We start from the raw sequence: 23684 nt of genomic DNA, 5'->3' as shown, positions 1-23684 counted from the left end.
CATATGCACATTTTAAAGAGTGGGTGGCCATTTCAGAAATAGATGCAACCGAATTACATAAAGCAGATTTCTCCCCAGAGGGGGAAACAATGCCAAAATATCTGCCATATTCTCAAAAGAGGCAAACAAACTTTAATGTATGAGCTTGACAGCTGAGAATCCTAAAAACAAATGTTGCAGAATACACTTTCCTCCCAAATTTATCAAAATGATTCCAATCTTTGTCAAAAGGAAATGGATTAGTATTAGCCAAATGTTTAGCAAACAGATGGGTTCACTAATATCTGCTGGGTCTGATCTGGGATGAATGTATTAAAAAAAATTAAAAGGCAGAGGAAATTTACTATACAAAAATATCCCTCAACGCTGAAAGAACAGAAGAAATTGGGGTAATTTCTGGGAATTCCAGTTGTAATAAATCATAAGACTTTCTTAGGGACTGAAAAACATTATTTGCCCACTAAAACAACAGACTCATTCTTGAAACAGTTTTAGGCAAACAGATTCCTTCAAATGGACTGTCCGAAGCCACACTCTAATCAGAATTTGCATCAGAAACCAGGGGATCTAAAAAAGAATCTGTCCCTTAATTATTTTGAGGTTAAAAATCTTGGATCACATGAGAAAATGGAGAATCTCTTTCTTTTTACCAGAAACAGCCATACTGGAAGGGTCAAGAGCTTGAACCAAATCTTAAGCTAATCGCAATGATTCACTCCTTTCCAGTGTAACTGTGACAGATGACGACACATGGCTAGGCTTTTGTTTTTTTAGTAGGAATTCATGAAGAAATTGACCACTTTTGCCAGGAAAAAAAACATCTTCAGACAGACGCACAGCATTCTAGCTAGGTGGAGTGTCATTCTCTTCCACTTCTCCCATGAATGAAAACAGGGGCACCCCCTTGTCCATCAACAGCACTCAAACAAGAGGATGTGTTTTATATCCCTAGTCCATGTTTTTGTAGGGACTACACCAGTAAGAGCCAGGCAAAAAGATGACTGGACAGAGGAACCAGTTTGGCCACAGCAGAGTCACCCATCTTTGGCTGAAGCACTTCAGCAGCCTACTATGGTGCCAAAGACTGTTTGGTAATTTTCTTCTTTTTCTGGCTGGAAGAAGGAAGAACCAAGGAACTGGTAGGATGTTCCAAGATTAAAATATGCCCCATTCCCTGGGAAGCCTGGCAGCAGTAATCAGTAAGATAAATAAGCAACAAAACAACTAGGTTTTTCCCTGTAAAACACAGTAAAAAAGCACTTTAAACACTTACTCCAGCCCCCAAAAGTTAAAAAAACACAACTTTTACTTCAGAAGAGGTAGTTTAAATTTAGTTTTAAAAACTTTTTACAAGAAACTGACCCACACTAAAAATACTTTGTCTTAGCTTTAAAATTAGTATTTCACTAAAATATACAATAATTCCTGTCACAATAAGCGAACTGGAAGGTTTTCTCCCATAGGAAACTTAAATGCACAGCACGGGAACAGTGTTAGCCAACTGCCTACCCTTGAAAGCCCACAGAGGAGTATACTCTTCGATGGCAGTAAAGCTCTGAAGGGCTTGGTGTGTAAACTTGTCTTATAGTTAGCTCAGCTTGAGCAAAAAGTACAGTTTTGTACCTACCATAAATGTAGATGTTCGAGTGTTCACACTGCTACAGTCATTACACTAGGGTTATCCTGCAGTCAGGCAGTCCCCGCAGTCGGCCAGAGTTCGTGTCTTGGTCCGGCGTCGGTTGCTATTGCTTCTTCCTTGACGTCAGTGCACCAGGGGTATATAAGATGCATCCGACGCAGTTTTCTTCAGTTTTTCTTGCCCCATATGTCAGGTGCCCCTAAGTAGGTAGGCAATACATATTGCTAATTAAAAATATACACATAAAATAAAAGCAATACCTTCAGATACAAGCAAATACACCACAAAGGTTGTATAGGATATAAAGGTATAGACAAGTCCAGCTAGTTCAGAGGGGATGGAGGGAGGGTAACCTGGACTGCAGCAGTGTGAACACTCGAACATTTACATTTATGGTAGGTACAAAACTGTACTATGTTCATCGTGTTACACTGCTGCAGTCATTACACTTGGGTAGAATCCCAAAGCTAAGGTTGGGTGGCTGGTCTATAAAGAGTTAGGATTGGCTATGAGGCCCTGCAGAACTGCAGTGGCAAATCCTACTCTGGATTTAGAGTAAAGAGGCAAGTGGTAATGCTTGGTAAAGGTGTGCACTGAACTCCAAGTTGCAGCCTCCAAAATTTCCTTGGTAGGTACTCCTCTGAGAAAGGCTGTTGAAGTGGCTGTTGCTCTGAGAAAGGCTGTTGAAGTGGCTGTTGCCCTGGTGGAATGTGGCTTAATGTTATTACGGACTGATCTTCCATCCTGTGTGTAGCAGTAACGAATACAGTGTCCTATCCATTTGGATATAGTCTGCTTTGAGATAGCCTTGCCCTGTGATCCTGCAGCATATGCTAAAACAGTTGCTCAGTTTTCCTGAAAGCTTTTGTTTTGTCCAAGTAGAAGCATAGCTGCCTGTGTATGTCCAAAGAGTGCAGAAATTTCTCCCCTTTATTCTGGGGGTTTGGATAAAAAGTTGGCAAATAGATGGTTTGGTTAAGAGCCACACTAGATACCACCTCTGGCATAAAGGTAGGGTTTGTCCTTAAAGAAATCCTGTCCTGATGAAAAATTATAAAAGGTTCCACTGCCATTAATGCCTGTAGCTCTGAGACTCTTCATGCTGAAGTTATTGCCAGGAGCAGAGCTGTTTTCCATGATAAAAATTTGAGATCGGCTGTATAGGCTGGCTCAAAATGTGGCAGGGTCAGTTTTTCCAAAACGAAATTGAGGTCCCAAGTTGGTGTTGGTGCTCTCCAGGGCGGCCTTATGTTTTTAGCCCCTCTGAGGTACTGCTTTAGCAAGGGATGAGAGAATAAAGGAGGATCCGTGTTGTAATGTGCTGAAATGGCAGAGGCGTGGATCTTAATTGATGAGAAGGATAGGCCTTTGTCCAGCATCTCAGTTAAGTATTGTAAAATCAGAGGAATGTTTGGGACAAGAGGGTCAAGGCTTTGAGCCTGGTTCCAGGCGCAGAATCTCTTACATTTTTCTGAGTAAGCTTTCCTGGTGCTAGGCCTCGTGGCCTCCAAAATGACATCCATAACAGCTTTAGAGAGAAGTGTTATCTGTTTGACTTATGAATCTCCCATGCGGCCAGGTTTAGGGTTTTGAGCTGACCGTGCAGGATCTGATTGTTTTGTTGAGTCAGAAGGTGTGGAATTTGAGGCAAAATCCATAGTGGGCCTTGAGCCAAGTTCTTCAAGATTGGGTACCAGTGCTGGCGTGGCCAGTCCGGAGCAATCAGGATCATCTGTGGTTTTTCTTGTCTGGTTTTTAGGAGTACCTTTGGAAGGAGAGGCAGTGGTGGGAAGGCATAAACTTTTAAGCTTTTCCAGCTGAATGAGAGCGCATCCACTTTCCATGCTTGTGTGTGATAAGTCCTTGTGCAGAATTTTTGTAGTTGGCAATTCAGTGGGGAGGGCAAAAAGATCTATGTCTGGGCATCCCCATTTTTGCGTTACCATACTGAAGATTTGTGGATTCAATTTCCATTCGTGAGGGTCCATGATATTTCTGCTTAGATCGTCTGCCAGAGTATTTTTCTTTCCTGGCAGGAATTGTGCTTGCAGATGAACTTGATACGTTACAGCTGTGTTCCACAAGGTCATGGCTTGCCTGCATAGGGGATAAGAATGAGTGCCCCCTGGCTTGTTTATGTACCACATTACTGTGGTGTTGCCTGTCTTTAATAATAATTGTCCTGGATGCAGAAGGTCCTTGAAAGCTGTTAGGGCATTTTGAATAGCCAACATCACTTTTTGATTGATGTGAAGATGCATCTGGTCTGTGGTCCACTTGCCCTGAATGCATTTTCCTGCCATGTGTGCTCCCCAGGCGTAATCCGAAGCACCTGTTGTTAGAGTCTGCCTGGCTGTGGGTAGGGCAAAAGGCTGACCCTTGTTTAGGTGACATGCCTGTGCCCACCATCGAAACTCCTGTTGTAGGCATGGTATCATTGGTATTACTGCTTCTAAACTGTGAGAGTGTGGAGTCCAAACACTTTTTAGGTACCATTGTATTTTCCTCACATGCAGTCTGGCATATGGTATTAGTAGTATGCAGGACGCCATGAATCCCAGGGCCTGCAGAATTTTTCTTGCAGGGAGATGGGACTTTTTTGCCAGTAATTGAAAATATGGAGTTAATTGAATTTGTTTGTCTGGCGTGAGATAAGCCATCTGGGCCGTTGTATTTAAGCTGGCACCCAGGAATATAATCTGTTGTGAGGGCACTAGTTTTGACTTCTTTTCGTTTACTGTGTACCCTAGAGAAATTAGCAACCTTTTTACAAACGACAGATGCTGTAGAAGAATGTCCTTTGTCTCTGCTTGAATGAGGCAGTCGTCCAGGTATGGATATATTTGAATTCCTTTTGGTCTGCAGAAAGGAATTACTGGTGCCAGGCACTTTGTAAAGACCCTGGGCGCAGTAGATAAGCCAAAGGGCAGTGCAGAGAATTGGTAGTGCATTGTACCAGCTTTAAATCTGAGGTATCTTCTGCAATTTTGTCTGATAGGGACATGCAGGTATGCCTCTGAGGTCCAGAGTAAGTAGTCAAGCCTTTTTGCCCATCATGGGCAAAAGCTGCTGTAATGTCAACATTTTGAATTTCGGAATATCCAGGTAAGTATTTAGAATTGAAAGGTCTAGTATGGGCCTCCAGGCCTGGTCCTTTCTGGGGACCAGGAAGAGTCTTGAGTAAAATCCTTGTCCTTGTTCCTGTTGTGGTACTTTTTGAATAGCTCTCATGTCCATGAGGGCTGAAATTTGTTTTTGTGCCTCTGTCCATTGATTCTGTGGCAGGTCTGGCATTCCTTTTAGCCTTGGTCAAGTATGAAAGTGGAACCTGTAACCTTGAGACACAATATTGAGAACCCATTTGTCTTGGGTGATTGTTTGCCAGTTTTGAGAAAAAAGTGCTAGTTTTCCCCCTAAGGGGGCTGCCAAAAGGGAAGTGCTTGGCGTACGAAGGGGGAAGTCATTGGGACTGTTTCCTGTAAGACTGAGACTTGTCCTCACCTCCTTTTGGGGTTGAGGTGCCCCACTGTCATTGTCTGTTAGAGCCTTGGGGTTGAGATACGCCTCTTGGGCGTCTGTATCTGCCTCTTCGTGGCCTGTCTGACACTGGAAAGGACCAATTCTTTGTTGGCCAATTTCTGCTGAATCGAGGTGGCTGTACCTGCAAGAAATCCTTGACTGTTTGCATAGATTTAGCTTTATCCTCCATTTTCTTTAACACCTCTTCTGCCTTAACACCAAACAAGGTATCATGCTGTAAAGGAGCATCCAATAATTTTGCCTTAACATGATCAGGAAAACACTGTTCTTTTAACCAAGCATGTCTTCGAATCACAGAACATGTAACTGCAGCTCTACAAGAGGCCTCTAAAGAATCAAAGCCACATTGCAGAGTATGTTTTCCCACCTGTTCAACTGCATGCAATAAATCCTGCATCTCTTTACAGTCAGAAGCGTCTGAGCTTGCAAGCATTTTCTGTTTTAAACTGAGCCATTAAATATTGTTGGTACTTAAGCATGTGAAACTGGCAATTTAAAGCCCTTACTGCTAAAGTTGCAGAAGTGTAAACTTTCTTCCCCCATCTGTCCAAAGCTCTGGAATCTGTCAGAGGGTACTGGATTTTTTGCAATGGAAGCCTTAACCCCTTTTGGACCCTGGGAGGATCAGCAGAAGGGTTTTTATAAAGAAACTTGTGAGAGTCAGGGACTCTATAATACCTGTCTGGCTTGGCTGGTGCAGGGGGCAAAGAATCAGGAAATAAGCTGGATTCAGAGAACACATCATCCACAATATCAAGCACAGGCGGAATAGCCAGGGGCCTGTGCTTAGGCAATAAAAGGAAATCCCTGAGCCTTTTCTTGGATTCTGAATAACCCTGACTTTCCCACTGAAAATGCTCCCTCATGGTATGTAAGGTTTCCCCAAAAGAATAATCCTCTGGAGGAGAGGCTGAAGGGATAGATTCTTCAGCATCAGAGTCCTCATAGGGAAGTAGAGAGTATCCCTGGTCTGAAGAGGAATCAGAGGAAATGGAAACCTGATCAGAGGAATCATAGTCTGTATCCTGCCTAGGCCTTTTCTCAGGAGGGGATGGGGACCCCTGATTAGAGTAATGAGGTCTTCGGCCATTTTAAGCATCTGTTTCTTAGGCATGGAGGACTGTCCAGGAGAATGCTGTACTTGCTTCTTTGTCTTTAATGGTACTTTTGCCTTGGCTGTTGCTTTAATGGTAAGTTGTGAAGGTCTGAAAACATCCTCAGAAGCCGATGCCTGCTCAGCGGCTCCAGACCCATCTGAGGGATTAGTTTCCATAGGCCCAATACCTTGAGTTTCCAGAGGCCTAGTTGTCTCCACGTGGGAGTCTGAGGCGGCCTGTGGCTCTGAGGTAGCGGGTGTCAGGGGCTGCGAAAGCATCTCACTGAGAACTGGTGACTGGCCTAGAAGAGGTTTCGTCGGTTTTGGACCTCGGATGCCTGTCTTTATCCTTGTCTTTGTGTTTTTTCGGAATTGCGGTCGTCGGTTGATCCGACGGCATAGTATAATTGAACCTTCGGCCAAAGTAATGCAAAACAAAATCAAAACGTCTTTTTATGGTGCATTTGTTAAATCTAGCACAAAACCAACAACTAGTGGCGTCGTGATCAGGGCGTAGGCATGGAATACAGTAAGAGTGGAAGTCCTTATGAGGTATTTGCTTCCCACAAGAAATACAATTATTAACTTTTTCTGACATCAGTCTGAGGCAAGAAAAAAGTTTCCCCAATGGGGTACTTAGCTTTATTGAAGACTTCGGATCTGAAATTCGACTTCAAAAATCTCAGGAGTCGGCCGACCGGCACTTGCGAACTGCTTCTGCTTCGGGCACCACACAGCAAGAAAGACTAAAGAAAACGGCGTCGGATGCATCTTATATACCCCTGGCGCACTGACGTCAGGGAAGAAGTGACAGCAACCGACGCCGGACCAAGACTTTGGAACTCTGGCCGACTGCGGGACCGCCTGATGGCAGGATAACCCTAGTGTAATGACTGCAGCAGTGTAACACGATGAACATCTGAAGTTTCTACATACCACACAGCTACAAGGCTAGACCTTTTTTTTTTTTCTTATCACATCATATGCCTCCCAGCCTAAGCAGCAGATAGGCTGTTCCTTCCTTTCTCATAACTTTTCTCTACAGCTCACTCCCTCTGCTTTCTATCACACCATTTCCTCTGAAACATAAGGATAAATGTAAAGGCTGTCTATTTAATCTTCAGTCTCTCTTTGTAGCTTTATTGACAATGAATCTTTTTCTACATACTTCTCAACATTTTCATCACTTCTATAGATTTCTCTTTTTATGTACCTGTAGCTCTCTCATACCTTACACACTTATCTCTGGAATTACACTCCAGACTGTATTAATATATTTCTCTCTCCAATAGATTCTACTCCATCTCTCCCTGCCTCTAACTGTAAAATACAGCACTGCATGGATTAGTTCTACTAGGAAACACTGACTTTATGAAAGCTTACAAGCCAAAAAGGATGAATAAAATGCCTGAAACTCAAAAGGGCAAAAAAAATGTTTGGGGGGGGGGCAAGTCTCCCGGCACCCCTACATGTGTGTGTGTGTGTGTGTGTGTGTGTCAGGGGCCTCCCCTCAAACTTATACTTACCAACTACATGGTCACACCAACTCAAAGAAGGGAGAAATGTCCCAAAACAAGTGAATCATGCCAGCAGATACGTAGAAACTACACTGGCAATGACTTCCTATGGGAAACCTTATTCGGCATTATTTTGTTTGGCTTTTTGTTTCTCCACGCTACTGAGGCTCGAGCAGTTTCACCTTGTGTGTAGGAAAGGCATGTGGAGTGCCTCCCAGTGCAGTTAAGCTGAGAAGTTGTGGAGTGCCTCCCAGTGCAGTTAAGCTGAGGAGATGTGGAGTGCCTCTCAGTGCAGTTAAGCTGAAGAGATGTGGAGTGCCTCCCAGAGCAGTTCAGGTGAGGAGATGTGGAGCGTCTCCCAGAGCAGTTAAGCTGAGGAGATGTGGAGTGCCTCCCAGTGCAGTTACACTGGGGAGATGTGGAGTGCCTCCCAGTGCAGTTACACTGGGGAGATGTGGAGTGCCTCCCAGTGCAGTTACACTGAGGAGATGTGCAGTGCCTCCCAGTGCAGTTACACTGAGGAGATGTGCAGTGCCTCCCAGTGCAGTTACACTGAGGAGATGTGCAGTGCCTCCCAGTGCAGTTACACTGGGGAGATGTGCAGTGCCTCCCAGTGCAGTTACACTGAGGAGACGTGCAGTGCCTCCCAGTGCAGTTACACTGAGGAGATGTGTAGTGCCTCCCAGTGCAGTTACACTGAGGAGATGTGCAGTGCCTCCCAGTGCAGTTACACTGAGGAGATGTGCAGCGTCTCCCAGTGCAGTTAAACTGAGGAGATGTGGAGCGTCTCCCAGTGCAGTTACACTGAGGAGATGTGGAGTGCCTCCAAGTGCAGTTACACTGAGGAGATGTGCAGTGTCTCCCAGTGCAGTTAAACTGAGGAGATGTGGGGTGTCTCCCAGTGCCGTTAAACTTAGGAGATGTGCAGTGCCTCCCAGTGCAGTTAAGCTGAGGACATGAAGTGAAAGAACCATTAAAAAGCAGTTGGGAGGCACTGCAGTTAAGCTGAGGACATGAAGTGAAAGAACCATTAAAAAGCAGTTAGAGCTCCAGCTAACAATGTCCACCCCTCAGAAACACCAGCAAATTACTTTCTGCCATAGAACACACACTACTGCCCTCAGCAAGCAACACCCTGACCAGAAAAAAAAAATGAAATTGTAATTAAATGTAAAATTAAATGTAAAAGTGGGAAAAGTGGAAAAGTGAGGGGAGACCACTGTCTTGACAAAATGAAGATGTTATCTAACACAATAACACAGAGAGACTACTAAGTGTAACATGGAGAACCCATCACAATAACAGTCAGGTAACCGTAAAACGCATAACATAAGCAACTCTACTCAGTTTGAAAAGAGTGATTTAATGCAAAAGTAAAGAAAAAGTACACAAAACTAAGTGTTATCCCTGTGTTTAACTACAGAGAGGAACAATCAAATACAATTAGGGGATGCAAAGGAAGGCCTACTTAATGTCTATCTTTTAAAGAGGACAGTCTAAGGCTTCCCATTCTATATAGGCACATATTAAAGCTTACTGCAGCAGTGTAGAAGGCCTAATCTACTTGGGCTTTAAGTCAGTAACAGCTGCCTTACCAGTGTATGGTGCACTAAGAAAGCCTAAAGCCTGGACAGTTGAGAACTAGGCGAGCCATAATCGAAACTCCTAACAATGTGGACATCCTACAAAAGGGCCTCACTGAGACAGATGCCTGGTGTCAAAGCCATGGCCTCAAGCTCAATGCCAAAAAGTGCATTGTCATCCCCTTTGGTAAAAACTCTGTATCCATGAACTATAACATAGGCAGTAGTATACTTAACACCGAAAGTGTGATAAGAGACCTTAGGACACAGGTGGACAGTAGTCTCTCCTTTGATAATCGCATCGCCACAGTAGTCAGGAAATCCTTCTAAGTGGCACGCCTCATCACAAAAGGTTTCGCATCCAGAAAAAAAAGAGGTCATTGTTTCCCCTCTACTCATCACTCATTAGACCCATTATAGAGTACAACTCCCCTTTTGATATGTACCTCACAGGACATCTACAACAACTGGAAAGGTCGCAGAAATACCTCACAAAGAGGATTACCGGCCTCAAACAGATGCCCTATGCAGACAGTCTCAAAAGACTCCAGCTTTACTCTGTCGCATATCGCCTTCTCAGAGGTGATCTCTGCCTAACATACAAAGCTATGTCAAACCCAGAGCTGTTGGACATGCTCCACTTAAAGAAATCCCAATCCCCCGAGCTACACGCTCTACGGACCTAAACCTTGTCACCACAATAAACAGAACATGCCAGAGGGATAGATTCCTGTCCCAGAGACTTCCCATACAAGATTATCAGCTGTGAGGTGAAGGATTCTGGTTCCTCCAAATCCCACTCCCATGAAACAAATGGACAAGTACCCTCCCACAATTCTAGCACTGGGTTGGTCAGGCCTGAATTCAAGAGCTGCATGAGCAGCAGAGGTCAGGTAACAGGACAATGGCACTAGGGTGCACAAATGCCAAAGTCAGCATGGACAGGGGCCTGTCATTCACATCAGTTCATGCATCCTCAGGGAATTCTGCTTATTAAGAATGATGAATTTACAGAGAGTGTAATGTCCCCTTAAAAAAAGAATAGGATACATTTACAAATGTTATTTAAGGTTAGCCTTTTATAAAATTAACTCAGTCAAATCAGCAACCTGCAATGAGAAAGTATGGCTGTGTAAAATCTTACCATAACAGTAGAAGCCAGTGTACCAAACCCTTTAGATCTTATAGGCTCTGTATGCCACATATATACTTCCTGCATAGGGCATAGAGGTGACGTACGGATGCAAATACTCTGAACTGAATTGCCACAGGAGAAACAAAATACCCCCAAGGACAATGTTGAACATGTACATCCAGAAGACAAAAATTCAGAATGGAAAGAAAGTGAGACCCCCTGAGCCAGGAGTGTAACAAAGGATGAGGGTGAGACCCACAAGACAGGGGGGAAGGAGGGAGGGTTACTGTACTATGTCATTCCATAACACTGCTGCAGTATTCTTCACTGAAGGCAATGTACAAGAGACAAGAGGCAGGCAGGGAGGAAGGACAGCACAGAAGAACCCTCTACAAACCAACGCAGGGTAGCCCTGGCAAAACCTACCTTGACCCTAGAAACAACCAATTTAAAAAGCTTAGTAAAAGTATGAAAAGAGGACCAAATATCAGCTTCAAGGATGGAAATGGAGTCCAAATCCTTGAAAAACACACCAGAAGAGGCAACCGCCCTAGTAGAATGTGTCTTTACAGATGAAGAAAGATTTTCCATGAAAAGAAATACAAAAGGAAACGACCTTACAGCTCCAGGAGGAGATGGTTTGCTTGGAAACAGCTAAACTTAAAGTCCCAGGATGAAAAGAAACAAAATTGCTCAGATATGAGAATAACCTCTGTTTTATCCAAATAATATCCAAGGTGTCTGTGTAGGTCCAAGGTGTGGAGAACCTTCTCAGTGGCAAACTGTGGAGAAGGAAAAAAGGAAGGAAAGTGAATCGACTGATTGAAGGACAACTCATCAACCACCTTGGACATAACAGGATTACTATAAAGGAGACACACTGTCTCTGTGACAAATTAAAAAAAGGAGGACGGTTATAACAGCCTGAAGCTCAGACAGTCTCTTGGCCAAGGTAAGAGCCAACAGAAGAGTCTTCCAAGTACAAAGCTGAAAGGAAGCTGAACTAGCAGGTTCCAAACGACCATGAATCAATTTTTCAGGAACAAAACTGAGGTCCCAGGAAGGAGGACTAGGCTTTTTCAAGGGGCTGATATGAAGGGATGCCTTTCAGAAATTGCTTGACCTCAAAACCGAGAAGCCAAAGGAAGGTTCAAGGACAGACAAGCAGAGATAGCTGACAAGTTAGCTTTAAACTGAAGAACATGCCAAACATGGAGCAGATCACACAAATAACAGAGAACCGGAGGGGACCCGTATGGAGAAGTGATCCTGGTGGACACAGAGGCACCAAACGGAAAATCTTTTCCATTTAGACATGTATGATTTTCTGCTAGTGGGTTTCCTTGGCTTTCTGAAAGTGATCAAAAACCCTATCACCCACAGTGTCATCTGAAGAGTGGACCGTTAAGATGGATCAGAGACTCCCTATTTTGAGCGAGAAGGTCCACCTGGTGAAGTAACTTGTAGTGACTGCCCTTGGCCAGCTGAAAAAGAAGGGAGGCTGGCATAATGGTTAAGGTGTTTACCTTACAGACACAAGGTACAGGGTTTGGTTCAAACATGGGGTAATTGGCTATGTTTAAAATGGCCACTAATCTATGAACCTATGAGAAATTGTGCTCTCTGGGCCAAAAGGGAGGCACCACCAAGATTTTGGAAGAGTCCTGCTTGATCTTGTGCAGAACTCTTGGCAGCAGGGGAAGGGTAGAAAAGTCATACAGAAACATTCCCTTCCAAGGAAAAGATATGGGTCTTTCTACGCCAGAGAACTTGGTACTCTCAAACAAAATAGAAGTCTGTTCAGAGGGGAGGCAAAAAGATGTACCTGAGGAATACCCTACTGATGGACTATGTCCAGAAACATGTCTTTGCGAAGCATCCATTCTTGAGCCTGTGTTCTGGACCTGCTCAAAGAGTCTGGCACTAGATTATGCTCTGAAGAAATGTAAACTGCCTGAACAGTTATTTGATAACCAGATCCCTGGCTTGAAGAGCTAGCCTGCAAAGGAGATAAGACCTCATACCTCTTATTTGTTGATACACCACATTATGGTAGTATTGTCCGTAAAGGTTCATACATTGGTACAGCGATTAACATTGTTGCCTCATAGCAAGGTGTTCTCTGGTTTGAATCCCAGCTGGGGTTCCTTTTCTGCAGACCCTACATGTCCTCCCTGCATTTGCACGGATTTTTCTCGGTACTCTGGGTTTCCTCCCACATTCCAAATGCACGCAGTAGATGGATTGGGATCTCCAAACTGGTCATAGGTGTGTGTGTGCGTGAGTATGTGGTATGGAAGAACAGCCACAGTACAGCAGGATAAGAGGCAGTGTGAACCTTGGCTCTAAATGATGGTCACTGGTGAAGTGACTCCCTGACCCCACTTGCAAAAAATGGGGAAGGGGCTGTGGATGGATGGGTGGTATTGTCTGTGAAGAATTTCAGGGCGATGGGGAGAAAAAGGGAATGAAAGTCCTGCAGATCCAGAAGCAGAGCCCTCATCTCTTTTACGTTGATACAGTCTGACCTCTGATGAAGAGGACAGAGACCCTCAACTCTCAGACAGCCAAAAGAAGCACCCCACCCCAGGTCTGAGGAATCTATGAACAGTTCTTGGGAAGGAAATGGAGCTTGAAAGAGCACCCCCAGATTGAGAGAAATTTCCTGAATGCACCATTGCAGCTGAAGCTTGAGACAAGGAAGCAAAGAAAAAGGGAGAAATTTCCTGAATCCACCATTGCAGCTGAAGTTTGAGACAAGGAAGCAAAGAAACAGGGAACTCTGGGGGTGGCAATCTTGAAGTCACACTGATTTGGGGTTCCACTGAAGCTTCCTCATATGGAGCCTGGCAATAGAAAGCATGGGAATGGTGGAGGTCATAAACTCCAGAATCCTGAGAAATTCTCTAGCCATGAGACAGGACAGAGGAAGAAGAGACAAAAAGAAGGTTGTCAGAGACAAAACCTTGGGAGCAATAAGAAAAGCCAACATGGGAATTGTCTGAATCCCACAACAGAGAAAAATATGATCCTGGGAGGGCATAAGCACAGACTTCTCGAGATTGATGGTGAAACCCCCGACTTTGTAAAATACAAGTGATAAAGTGACAACCTTGCAGAAGACTGTTGGGTGAAGGAGCATGAATAAGCAGGTTGTCTAGGTAATGGAATATCTGTATCCCTTGAAGCCTGCAAAAGGCAATGACAGAAGCAAGGCATTTGGTGAATAACATTGGGGAAGTAGAAAGGCCAAAGGGCAAAGCACAGAACTGAAAATGAGAGGAAGAAAGAGAAAAGTAAAAATTTCCTGAACAGAGGGTAAACAGGAATGTGAAGACAGGCATCCTTGAGGTTTAGAGAGACCAAGAAGGCCTAGGGAGAAGAAGAGGAAACAAAATCTGAAGAGACAACAGCCTGAAAGAAGGGACCTTGAAAAAAGTATTGAGGAGATAAAGGTGCACAACTGATCTCAGGGTTCCCCTCCTTCTGAGGAACCTAAAACATCCTGGAGTAAAAAAAAAAAACAATCTTCCCACTTCAGTGGGCGGAACAGGATGAATGGTTCCCTGATCCAAAAGGGAATGCAAAACCTCTGAGAAGGGAAAGGCTTGGTCTGTAGGAGTCTGTGGAAAGCCTGAAAAGGGGGAAAAAGATTTCCATATCATGAATACCTCTGATGAATGAGACAGCAACCAAGAGTCTGAGGTGATCTGTTGTCAATTTGGGAGGGACAGAGGAAGACAGAGACAAGGAGATCTGAGAAGAATAGGAGGCAAAATGTTATATAGAAACAGGCTTGTCCTGAAAGGAAGGCTTCTGAAAAGACAGAGTCTGAGTGAACTTAGCAGGAGGAATACGCCTCAACCCATTCTGACCTTTGGGAGGTTGAGAAGCCTGCCTATGAAGAAAGTCAAATTTAGAAGGGTAATTCCTTTGTAATTTGAGTATGGGGGAGTCAAAAATATGCTTGAGTTCCTGGATGGATTTACCCTTATCCTGGGGGGGTTTAAAAAGGTCAGCAGCAGCTGTCTTGAAAATATATTTATTATCCAAAGGAACATCCAAACGTTTGGCTTTAATATCATCAGGCAAGGCCTGAAGAAAATAAAAATAATGTTTCATCGCAGAACCAAAAGCAGCAGCCCTGGAAGAGAGAGCAGCATCATAACAGCATCACTACTGCCCTCCTACCCTTCACAGATACCATCACTAGAAACCGCAACAAAAACCTCCTCTCATCTGCACTCTTCATCAACCTCTCTAAAGCCTTCGACATGGTTAACCATACCCTCCTAATTAATATTCTTGAATCTCTCTCCTTTGATTCTCTGGCTATTAAATGGTTTAGGTCATACCTCAGCAATAGGCAACAGGCAGTTCTCTGGGAAAATCAAATTTCTTCCTTCTTACCTGTCACTATCGGGGTCCCTCAGGGCTCCATTCTTGGTCCACTTCTTTTCTCTTTATTCATTAATGATCTACATGTAGCAATTCCTTAAGCCACCTGTATTCAATATGCAGATGACTCCACACTAATATGCTCAGCAACCTCTCCATCTGAACTATGTTCTCTTACTCAAAATGTTTTCAACACTGTAGAAACATGGGTTACCAAACGTTGCCTCCTTCTTAATGCCAAGAAAACAAACTCCTTCTCTTTACACCCACTACTAGGTCCACCCCCTTAGACTTCTCAGTCTCATCAAATAATGGCACTGTCATTTACCCTGACTTTACCACCAAACTATTAGGAATAACCATTGGCAATAACCTCACATCTGATCATCATATAAACAACACCATTAAAATAGTCAACAGAAAAATAGGATCATTATATAGAATAAAACCATTTTTAACCACAACACCCAGAGCCAAGATCGCTCACTCCCATCTTATCTCAACCCTTCTGTATGCCTCACCTATATTTACCAACCTCAAAAAAACTAACCTCAACAAATTAGCAACTTCCTACAATAATATTGCCAGATTCACTACTGGCAATCCCTTCAGAACTCACCACTGTTCTAATCTTAGGCAACTAGACTGGCTGGAATTCCAAAACCATCTGATAATCCCCCAACTCACAATGGCCCACAAAATATTTTACCAACCCAATAATACCCCTATACTCTCAAAACTCTTAGTCCCATATAATAATCTGAACTCCTTACGTTCTTCTAACAAACTCCTTGCTAGCATAGCAAAGTCTAATAATACAGCTGGTGACTCTGTTTACAAATACAGCAGGAGAAAACTGGAACCTGTTACCCAATGAACTAACACTAATTACATCCTTGCCACTCTTTAAACAAAAACTCAAAAAACACATCCAAATGCACTGGCTATGCCCTTGTAGTAATTCTGACTAACAACCATCTCCACCCCTGTTTCTTCCTCTTCTAACCAAAGTTTCAAACATTTAATTACTCAACCTTGTATTATGACTGACACTATTTAAACTCTAACCAACTTATTGCTTATATCCTTGAACCTGTTGTGATCCATTGTACATAACTCTTACAGTATTATAACTGTTTTAGCTTTCTTAAGCAATATTATGTTCACTGTTACTTTTCTTAATGTGTTCTGATCTCTGAAATGTATAAACTTCCTGTTCCATTTGGTTATTATAACAGTTTTAGCTTTCTTAAGCAATATTATGGTCACTGTTACTTTTCTTAATTGTGTTCTGATCTTTGAAATGTGAAAACTTCCTGTTTTATTTTGGTTTATTAATCCTGTATTTACCATGTAACAATATTTTTTATACTTTTTATATTTTTGTACATGTGTGTGGAGCTTTTCTCCCCGGGCCTCTACTGAAAATGGATATATATCCAGCTAGACTAGCCCGGTCAACAAATGTAAAATAAAATAAAAATAAAAAATAACTGCATTTTATGGAGTGATGAGCAACCTAGGAAGTGGACCCAAGCAGTGAAAGAGCCGAAGCTTTCCCTTCTGAATCAGGCAAATCAGTCGCAACCTTTGCTACCTGGGAAAGGAGAGCCAAGATACACCTGATCTTGTGAGTTTGGTAATTAACAGCCCAAAGTGACAATGTGGCAGCAGTGTATACTTTTTTGCCTAAACTTCCACATCTCTGATAACCTTATCAGAAAGAAGGAGCTTAGAAGACTTATCAGTTGAGACAAACCACAGAAGAGTCAGGAGAAAGACAGTTAAACAAGCATTTGCAGTCCTCAGGCACCTTGCAGAACCTGCCAGGTTTCTTAGAAGCCATGGGCCGAGAGTCAGGAGCTACAGGGGCAGCACAGAAAGTGTCCAAAAGTGCTGACAACACAGGAAGAACTGCAGCTGACTTAGCAAACTCAAATTATAGAAGCTCATAATATCTCTTTTGGATGTCGAGACACCTAGGAGCAATTCCACTTAAAGTACTCTATCATATGAGCAACAGTATCCCCAAAATACAACTGTTCCAAGGAAGAATCCTCTTCCTCTGAATTATCCTCCAGAGGAGAAGAAATTCGAGAGGAGTTTTCAAGGGATTCCTCCCCAGAATCTAGGTCCTCATCTTAGGTATCCAGTTCCCTTGTCCTCTTAACCGGCATGGAAGACCAAAGAAGAGCAGAGGCTGACACCCCTTAAGACGCTTCAAGACCATCAAGACATTAAACAAGCCTTGAGTAAAAGCCAACCATTCACACTGGGGATCTTTAGCAACAGCAGCAATATGCTTTGCCTTTTGCTTTTTCTTAAGCAGGACGTCTGCCCTAACAAACCTTGGTCTCAGTCCCTTGGGAGTCCATGAACATCGTAGGAATCTCTTCCCAGACTAAGATTTGAGGAATCCCCTTCAACCCCCCCCCTCCAGAAATAATCAACCGTGGTTCCCTTCATGTTCAGAGCAGACATTTGAAAGGCCTCAAAGGATGAGCGAGAACTCTGATTCATGCCGGCCACTGATGGGGTCAGTGCAGAGGAATCCGATGTAAGTACCAGTTGTTGTTTAGGGCTTTCAATAGCTTCCACAGAGATGTCAGATGGAGACTGCAAAGCAACTGGATCAGTCTGAGACTTTTGGCCTTTTTCTCAGAAGACAGTTGTCTCTTGGGACAGGAGGATTCTGCCATAGCACTCTGAGCCAACAATTTGACATAAGTTCTCGAGGTATATGCAGAGGAAAGATAAACCACTCTGGAGGGTCTTGGGAACAAGAGCTTGACATATCACTACATATGGCTGTGGGAGGGACCTAGACAAAAAAAAAAAGCACTGATTGTGATGGTCTTTATGGGGAATCTGCATGGGATGACTTGACCACAACATTGATAAAAAACAGATAAGAAACCCCCTACAGGACACTTATCTGAAGATGGCTTGGTAACCAGCACAGCAGATGGGTGTTCAGACAACTGATAATGAAATTAGGGCTGTCAGCAAAGAAGTTCTGATTACTTACTTCAACACATCACCTTTATGCCCAACGTGGGGAGAATATGTGTGAGACACACGGTGCCTATAATATCCGAAGGCTTTGGTATACTGGCCAGATGCAAGGCTATCCTTAGCAGGAGATCTCTTCAGTGATATGGAAGGACATCTAGTTTTTACAGTCAATCAAGTGAATCGATATACATACCTTTAGTTTGTCAAACTTGTCGTCTACGTCATGTAACCAGGACATAAACTGACGTGCATTGAATCGGTCTCTGACGGATGTTTTACTATCATCACCCTATGGAAAGAGAAAATGCAGTCATAAAATCAGACAACAGATAAAAATGAAAAACACATGCTAAAAAACAGGAAGAAAGGGAGGTAAAATTGGGCTGAAGTATGAGGGTATCTTCCTTGTCTGGGCACTGATTGGATTCATCATCTCTTCTGTTCCAAGTTATATTTTCCTCTAAAACTCCTATGCTCAGGTGCACATACCTGAGTGGCATACGCTGTGATATCGCACTATGTACTAGAAAGGACAAAGGACGGCGCAGTGGTGTAGCTGTAGCGTTGCCGCCACACAGCAAGAGGTTCTTCAGTTCGATTCTCGGCTGGGGTGCCTTCTGTGCGGAGTCTGCATGTCCTCCCTGTGTTCGTGTGGGTTTCCACCGGGTGCTCCAGTTTCCTCCCACATTACAAAGACATGCATCTGGAGCCCTTCTCCCCGGGCCTCCGCTGAAAATTGGCTTTGTTCCAAGTCGGACATTCCCGGTTAACATATGTTAATAAAAATAAATAACCCTGGAATCCAAAAGTTCACCCTGAATCACTGAGTAAGCACAGTTTCTGCAAATAAAGAAAAAAATGAAGATGTGACAAGTACACTGTTCAGAAATAATACATTAATATGTATTTACCCAGCTTACAAGGAAAAGTATTTGTTCATAGGTAGGTACTAGGCTATCTGCCCAAGGTCATTTATAAGCCTAGCCAGAGTGTGTCGGCTTTCGCCACCCCACTGATTAATTAACTGATCCTCTGTCAAGCAGAGCCAATGAAGTGATCCCAGGGGTGTATTTTCTGTTACCCATTCACTTGTCAAGGTTTCTCTTGAAGAGTGTTAGTGAGGGGCTCTGCCTGATGTAATCTGAAATTTTGTTCCAAAGCATGGGGAGTCTGTGACAGGAATCTATCCCTCCAGCATGTTCTATTTATTGTTGTGGTGAGGTTTACCTCGCTAGAGCGTGTGGCTCGTAGTGACGTGGATTTCATTAGGTGCAGCATGTCCATCAATTCCGAGTTGGACATGGCTTTGTAAGTCAGGCAGAGATCACTTCTGAGTAAGTGATATGCCACTGAGTACAGCCGGAGTTTTTTCAGTCGGGCTGCATAGGACATATGTTTGAGGCGAGTAATCCTCTTGGTGAGGTACTTTTGTGGTCTTTCCAGCTGTTGGAAGTGTCTTGTAAGGTACATCCCAAAAGGGGCATTGTACTCTATGATGGGTCTAATGAGTGACGAGTAGAGGGGCACTATAACCTCTATTTCTAAATGCGAATCCTTTAGTAATTAGATGGGCCACATATTTCCTAACTAATTTGGCAATATGATTGTCACAGGAGAGATTACTAATTACCTGGGTCCCCAGATCTCTTATTACCTCTTCTGTATTAAGGGGGCTGCCACCTATGTGGTAATTTGTGGGTGTTTTGTTTTTCCCCAAACGGGACGACTATGCATTTTGTGGAATTTAGCTTGAGGCCATGACTGACACCAGGTGTCCGTCTCAGTAAGGTCCTTTTGAATGATGTCTGTGTCAGCCGGAGAGTCAATTATGGCTCCCAGTTTGCAGTCATCGGCGAACTTGGTTAGCCATAGTCCTCCTGTGTTTGCCTGTACTTCTGAGAAGTTTATGCCGAACAGTAGGGGTCCCAGGACCAAGCCTTGTGGGACACCACTTGTGACTGGTTTAGAGTCGGACCTGGAGCCTGCTATTCTTACCGTGTGAGTTCTGTCTGTAAGCCAGTTGGCAACCTATCTCGTGACGTAGGGGTTTATGTTCAGGCTGGTGAGTTTTTCTGTAATACCCAAGTGGGGAATGGTGTCGAAAGCCTTGGTGAGGTCAAGGTAGGCTGTGTGAACCACCTTTCCCTCGTCTATGGCCTTGGTGACGGTCTTGAAGAAGTCAACCAGGTTTAGTAGGCATGATCTGCCCTTAAAGCCAAACTGGGTCAGGTCAAGTGTTTGGAGGTTCCCAATGTCTTTGTTAAGGAGTTCCATGATGATGCGCTCCATAGCCTTGCAGACCAGGCTAGTCAGGCTTATGGGGAGATAGTTACCAGGGTCAGTTGTGGCCCCTCCTTTGTGGAGAGGAATAACCGTTGCTGTGCGTCATTCTATGGGCATGTAGCCTGTGGACAGGCTGAGGTTGAACAGCGTGTTTAGGTGGGGGGTTAGTTTGGTCTGTAGTTCGTGCAAGACGCAGCCTGGGACACCATCTGGTCCCATTGATGCTGTGTTTATGACTTTTGAAAGGGCTGTTTTCACCTGTGCGTCTGTGATTTTTTGGACACTACACTTTTCCGGTATTGTTGTGGGCCCTTTTGGAGGTGAGAGGGGGGTGAAGTTTGCACAATCTATCTGCCAGGATATTGGCAATATAAGTAGGTTCAGTATATTTTGTGCTATTTTGCACTAGTTCAGTGCACATCTGTGAGTTGCCACTTAGATTCTTAACATAGCTAAAGAAGCCTTTGTGGTTATCTTTTGAATCCTTGGCTATTTTTCTTTCGAAGTTAGCCTTGGATGACTTCATGAGGGACCTCAGTTTCTTACTGATACTGATCAGGGAGTATTTCCTTCTTGGGATTTGCTTTTTTTCTGAACTAGTTTCCTCCTTCTATTGTACAGCCTGTTTATTGCAGGGGTCCACCAAACTGGTTTCCTTCTCTTAGAGGAGTGAGTCTTGGTTTTGCTAGAGATGGCACGATCCATGCATCCTTGTAGGTGCTCACAGAGTGCATATGTAAAGGTTTCTGCATCTTGGACAGCGTTATCCTTTAGCATGGGGGCTGTGAAACTTACCACCTCTGTCTTAAGTAAGGTGAAGTTTGCTTTAGAAAAGTTTTTACTGTTGTTTCCTTAGTTGGGGGTGGTGGTGGGGTGTGGACATCCAGAGTGATTAGTTTATGGTCTGATCTAACCAGTGACAGGTTGACCTCTGGTGTGGATCACCTGTCGTTCATGTTGGTGATGACCAGGTCCAATATGTTTTCACCTCTGGTAGGGGAGTTTACCAGCTGATCCAGGGCATTTGAGTTGATGAATTCCAGGAAGCGCTGGGCCTGGGAATTTATACTCTAGTAGTTTTCCCAGTGAATGGTAGGGTAAATGAAATCGCCCAATATCAGGGTGTTCGGTAGGACTTTCATGTTTTCCAGTGTCTCCAGAAAGGTGGAGTGGTGGTCCTGGGTCATGGAGGGCAATCTGTAGCAGGCCACAATTTGCACTGCAGATTTGCCTGATGTTAGTTGCACATGGATGACCTCAGAGGTATCATGCTGTGCCACTAACCTGGAGGTGTAGGTATCCTTGATGAATATGGATGCACCCCCTCCTTTTGTGTTTCGGTCCGTGTTCTGTGGCCGAAACGTGTGGTATGAGTTGTAGCCCGGTAATGCTGGGGTGCTCTCTGGAGCCTTGAACCAGGTTTCAGTTACTGCACAGATGTCGACGTTCTCCATACTGAGGAGTGCTTCTAGCGCGTGCATTTTGAGATTTAAACTCCTGGCTTTGAGTAGCATAACCCTCAGTTTTTTGTTAATTGTGCTGTTTACGGAGTTGGGTTTGACTTTTGAGCCTTGCCTAAAAAAGGCACTAGGGGGGCAGCAAGAGCCTTGGCCAATATTCGAAAGCCTAGGGGTGACAAGTGCAAGCCATTTCTTGTGAAGCAATGTGGCTTGTCGAGCATATCGCCCCAGGTTGACAGACACTGGATCCCCTTTGAATGACACCAGAAGCTTAGCCAATTGTTGAAATTGATAATTTTTTCTTTATACTGAGATATTATTCTTGGTATGGGCAGGATGCTACTCAAGATCAGGGTCATACCAGCCTGGGCTACATGATTAGAGAGCTCTTCCATGTCTCTCTTCATGTAGTCCAGGGAGGTACATCTCAGGTCATTCACACCAACATGAACAATGACAGTCATAGTTGTACTTGTTCTGTAGTAACCTGAGTGCTTGTGTTATGTGGCAGATTCTGGCTCCCGACAGGCAGCCAACAGTAACCTTCGGCTTGCCCAGCCTAGTGAGTGGGACGTCAGTGTGCCTGACTATAGAGTCACCTATTACTAGTGTGTTAGGTATGTTATTTCGCCTTAAAGGCTGTGATTGTGCGGCAAACTGATTTTGTGTTTTATGTGTTGTCTGGTTTGTGACAGGAAGTGCAGGTTGTTTGGGTGTCTGCTTTGGAGGTCTCTGATGCTTTTGCAGATTTTTATTTAAAGACTCAGAGTATGACTTTGCGTATTTATGTGTATTTTTTGCCAGTGCTGTTTTAGCAGGTCTGTGTGCGGCTGGAGTTGTGGTGCAAGTGTTAACCTTCTCCTCTTGACTGTCTGTTCCAGTCTTGGGTGGAGACAGCTTAGCTTCCAGTTTGGCTGTATAATTGCATCTCTCGCATATGTTAGTGTTTTGTGGTAGGAGGAGAGAGTTGGCTGTGTACATGAGGCATTTGTAACATTGCCTCAGGATACCCAGATTCACCAGCTGGACTGGAGAGTGCACCTGAAGTTGCCCTTTGGTCATGCCTGAATAGTAGGGTGAGCTGCTTAGTTGGTGAGGGGTGAATAAAGAGCCTTGCCCTGCTGGGCAATCAGTGTCAGGGTATATTAGTGCTTGCTATTAGGTCTGAGCAAGTGCTTGGCTGTAAGATGCTTTTTGAGTGCTTAGATTGAGAGTTAGACCAGTTTCAAGGGAAAAACTGAAGAGGAGACTTAGTGGAGCCAGGAATAATTTAACCGTAGCTAACCGGCACTGCCCGGTGTGCAAAACCGTGCAAACACTTTTTTTAGAGTAGGGAAATGAAAGAGATAGAAATTAGCCCAAAATGGCCAATAAACTACTAACTTCTGGGCTGGAACCACTCCTCCAGGGACAGATAGGTTCCTCAAAGCTCCCCTCTCTCACAGGTGAACAGAGAAACTTCCTTCTATCCAAGTAAGGTATAGGCAAACTCAGAAACTAGTATTACAGCCCTGAATTCAGTACTAGCCTGAAAACTGGACTATATTAGCTTAGAAAGGCGGGAAACAAGGATTTTTTTATTTATTTACTTATTTTTTTTAAAGAGAAGGCAAAAACAGTAAAAAAAATACACTTAAAACAGCTTTAAACGACTACAAACGATCAGAAAAGGCTATCACACTTTAGTGTGTAGCCTACAACGGTTAAACAAATTAAACAAAAAACAACTTTTTAAAAGTGCAGGCAGTCTAATAAGTACAATATGTGAAAGAAAGAAAAAACAAGCTTTTAAATCACAATAAACTCCAGAAAATCTGCATTTAGGCGGAAAACAGTTAAGCACAGCAAGAAAGTACAGAAAACTGATACTTAATCACAAAGTCTCTCTTCTAAGCTAGAAGGCTTGTATCAGCTTAAGGCTTTCTAGTGCTACCCAGTAGGTTAGTTACAGGAAAGATGGGAAACCAGCACAGATGTGGCCTTTTAAACCAGAAAGTTGAAAGACACGGACAAACTGT

The 23684-nt window shown here is 43.7% G+C and overlaps 1 protein-coding gene across 2 annotated transcripts in view; it reads right to left on the bottom strand.

Annotated features, from left to right (window-relative positions):
• The window catches only part of ANKRD12 (ankyrin repeat domain 12), a 1254496-nt gene that overhangs the window by 10882 nt on the left and 1219930 nt on the right, over positions 1-23684 (bottom strand). For both annotated transcript variants that reach the window (XM_044066536.1, XM_044066537.1), the window contains one exon: positions 18117-18212. In XM_044066536.1, the coding sequence (XP_043922471.1) occupies positions 18117-18212 (96 nt within the window). The remainder of the gene's footprint in view (positions 1-18116; positions 18213-23684) is intronic.

Source organism: Protopterus annectens, chromosome 3.part1 (genome assembly GCF_019279795.1).
Source record: "Protopterus annectens isolate FY-2018-M chromosome 3.part1, PAN1.0, whole genome shotgun sequence".
In the NCBI taxonomy this organism is placed as follows: domain Eukaryota; kingdom Metazoa; phylum Chordata; order Ceratodontiformes; family Protopteridae; genus Protopterus; species Protopterus annectens.
Note: the sequence above shows the minus strand (reverse complement) of the source record. Positions and strands in the feature narration are given on the sequence as shown.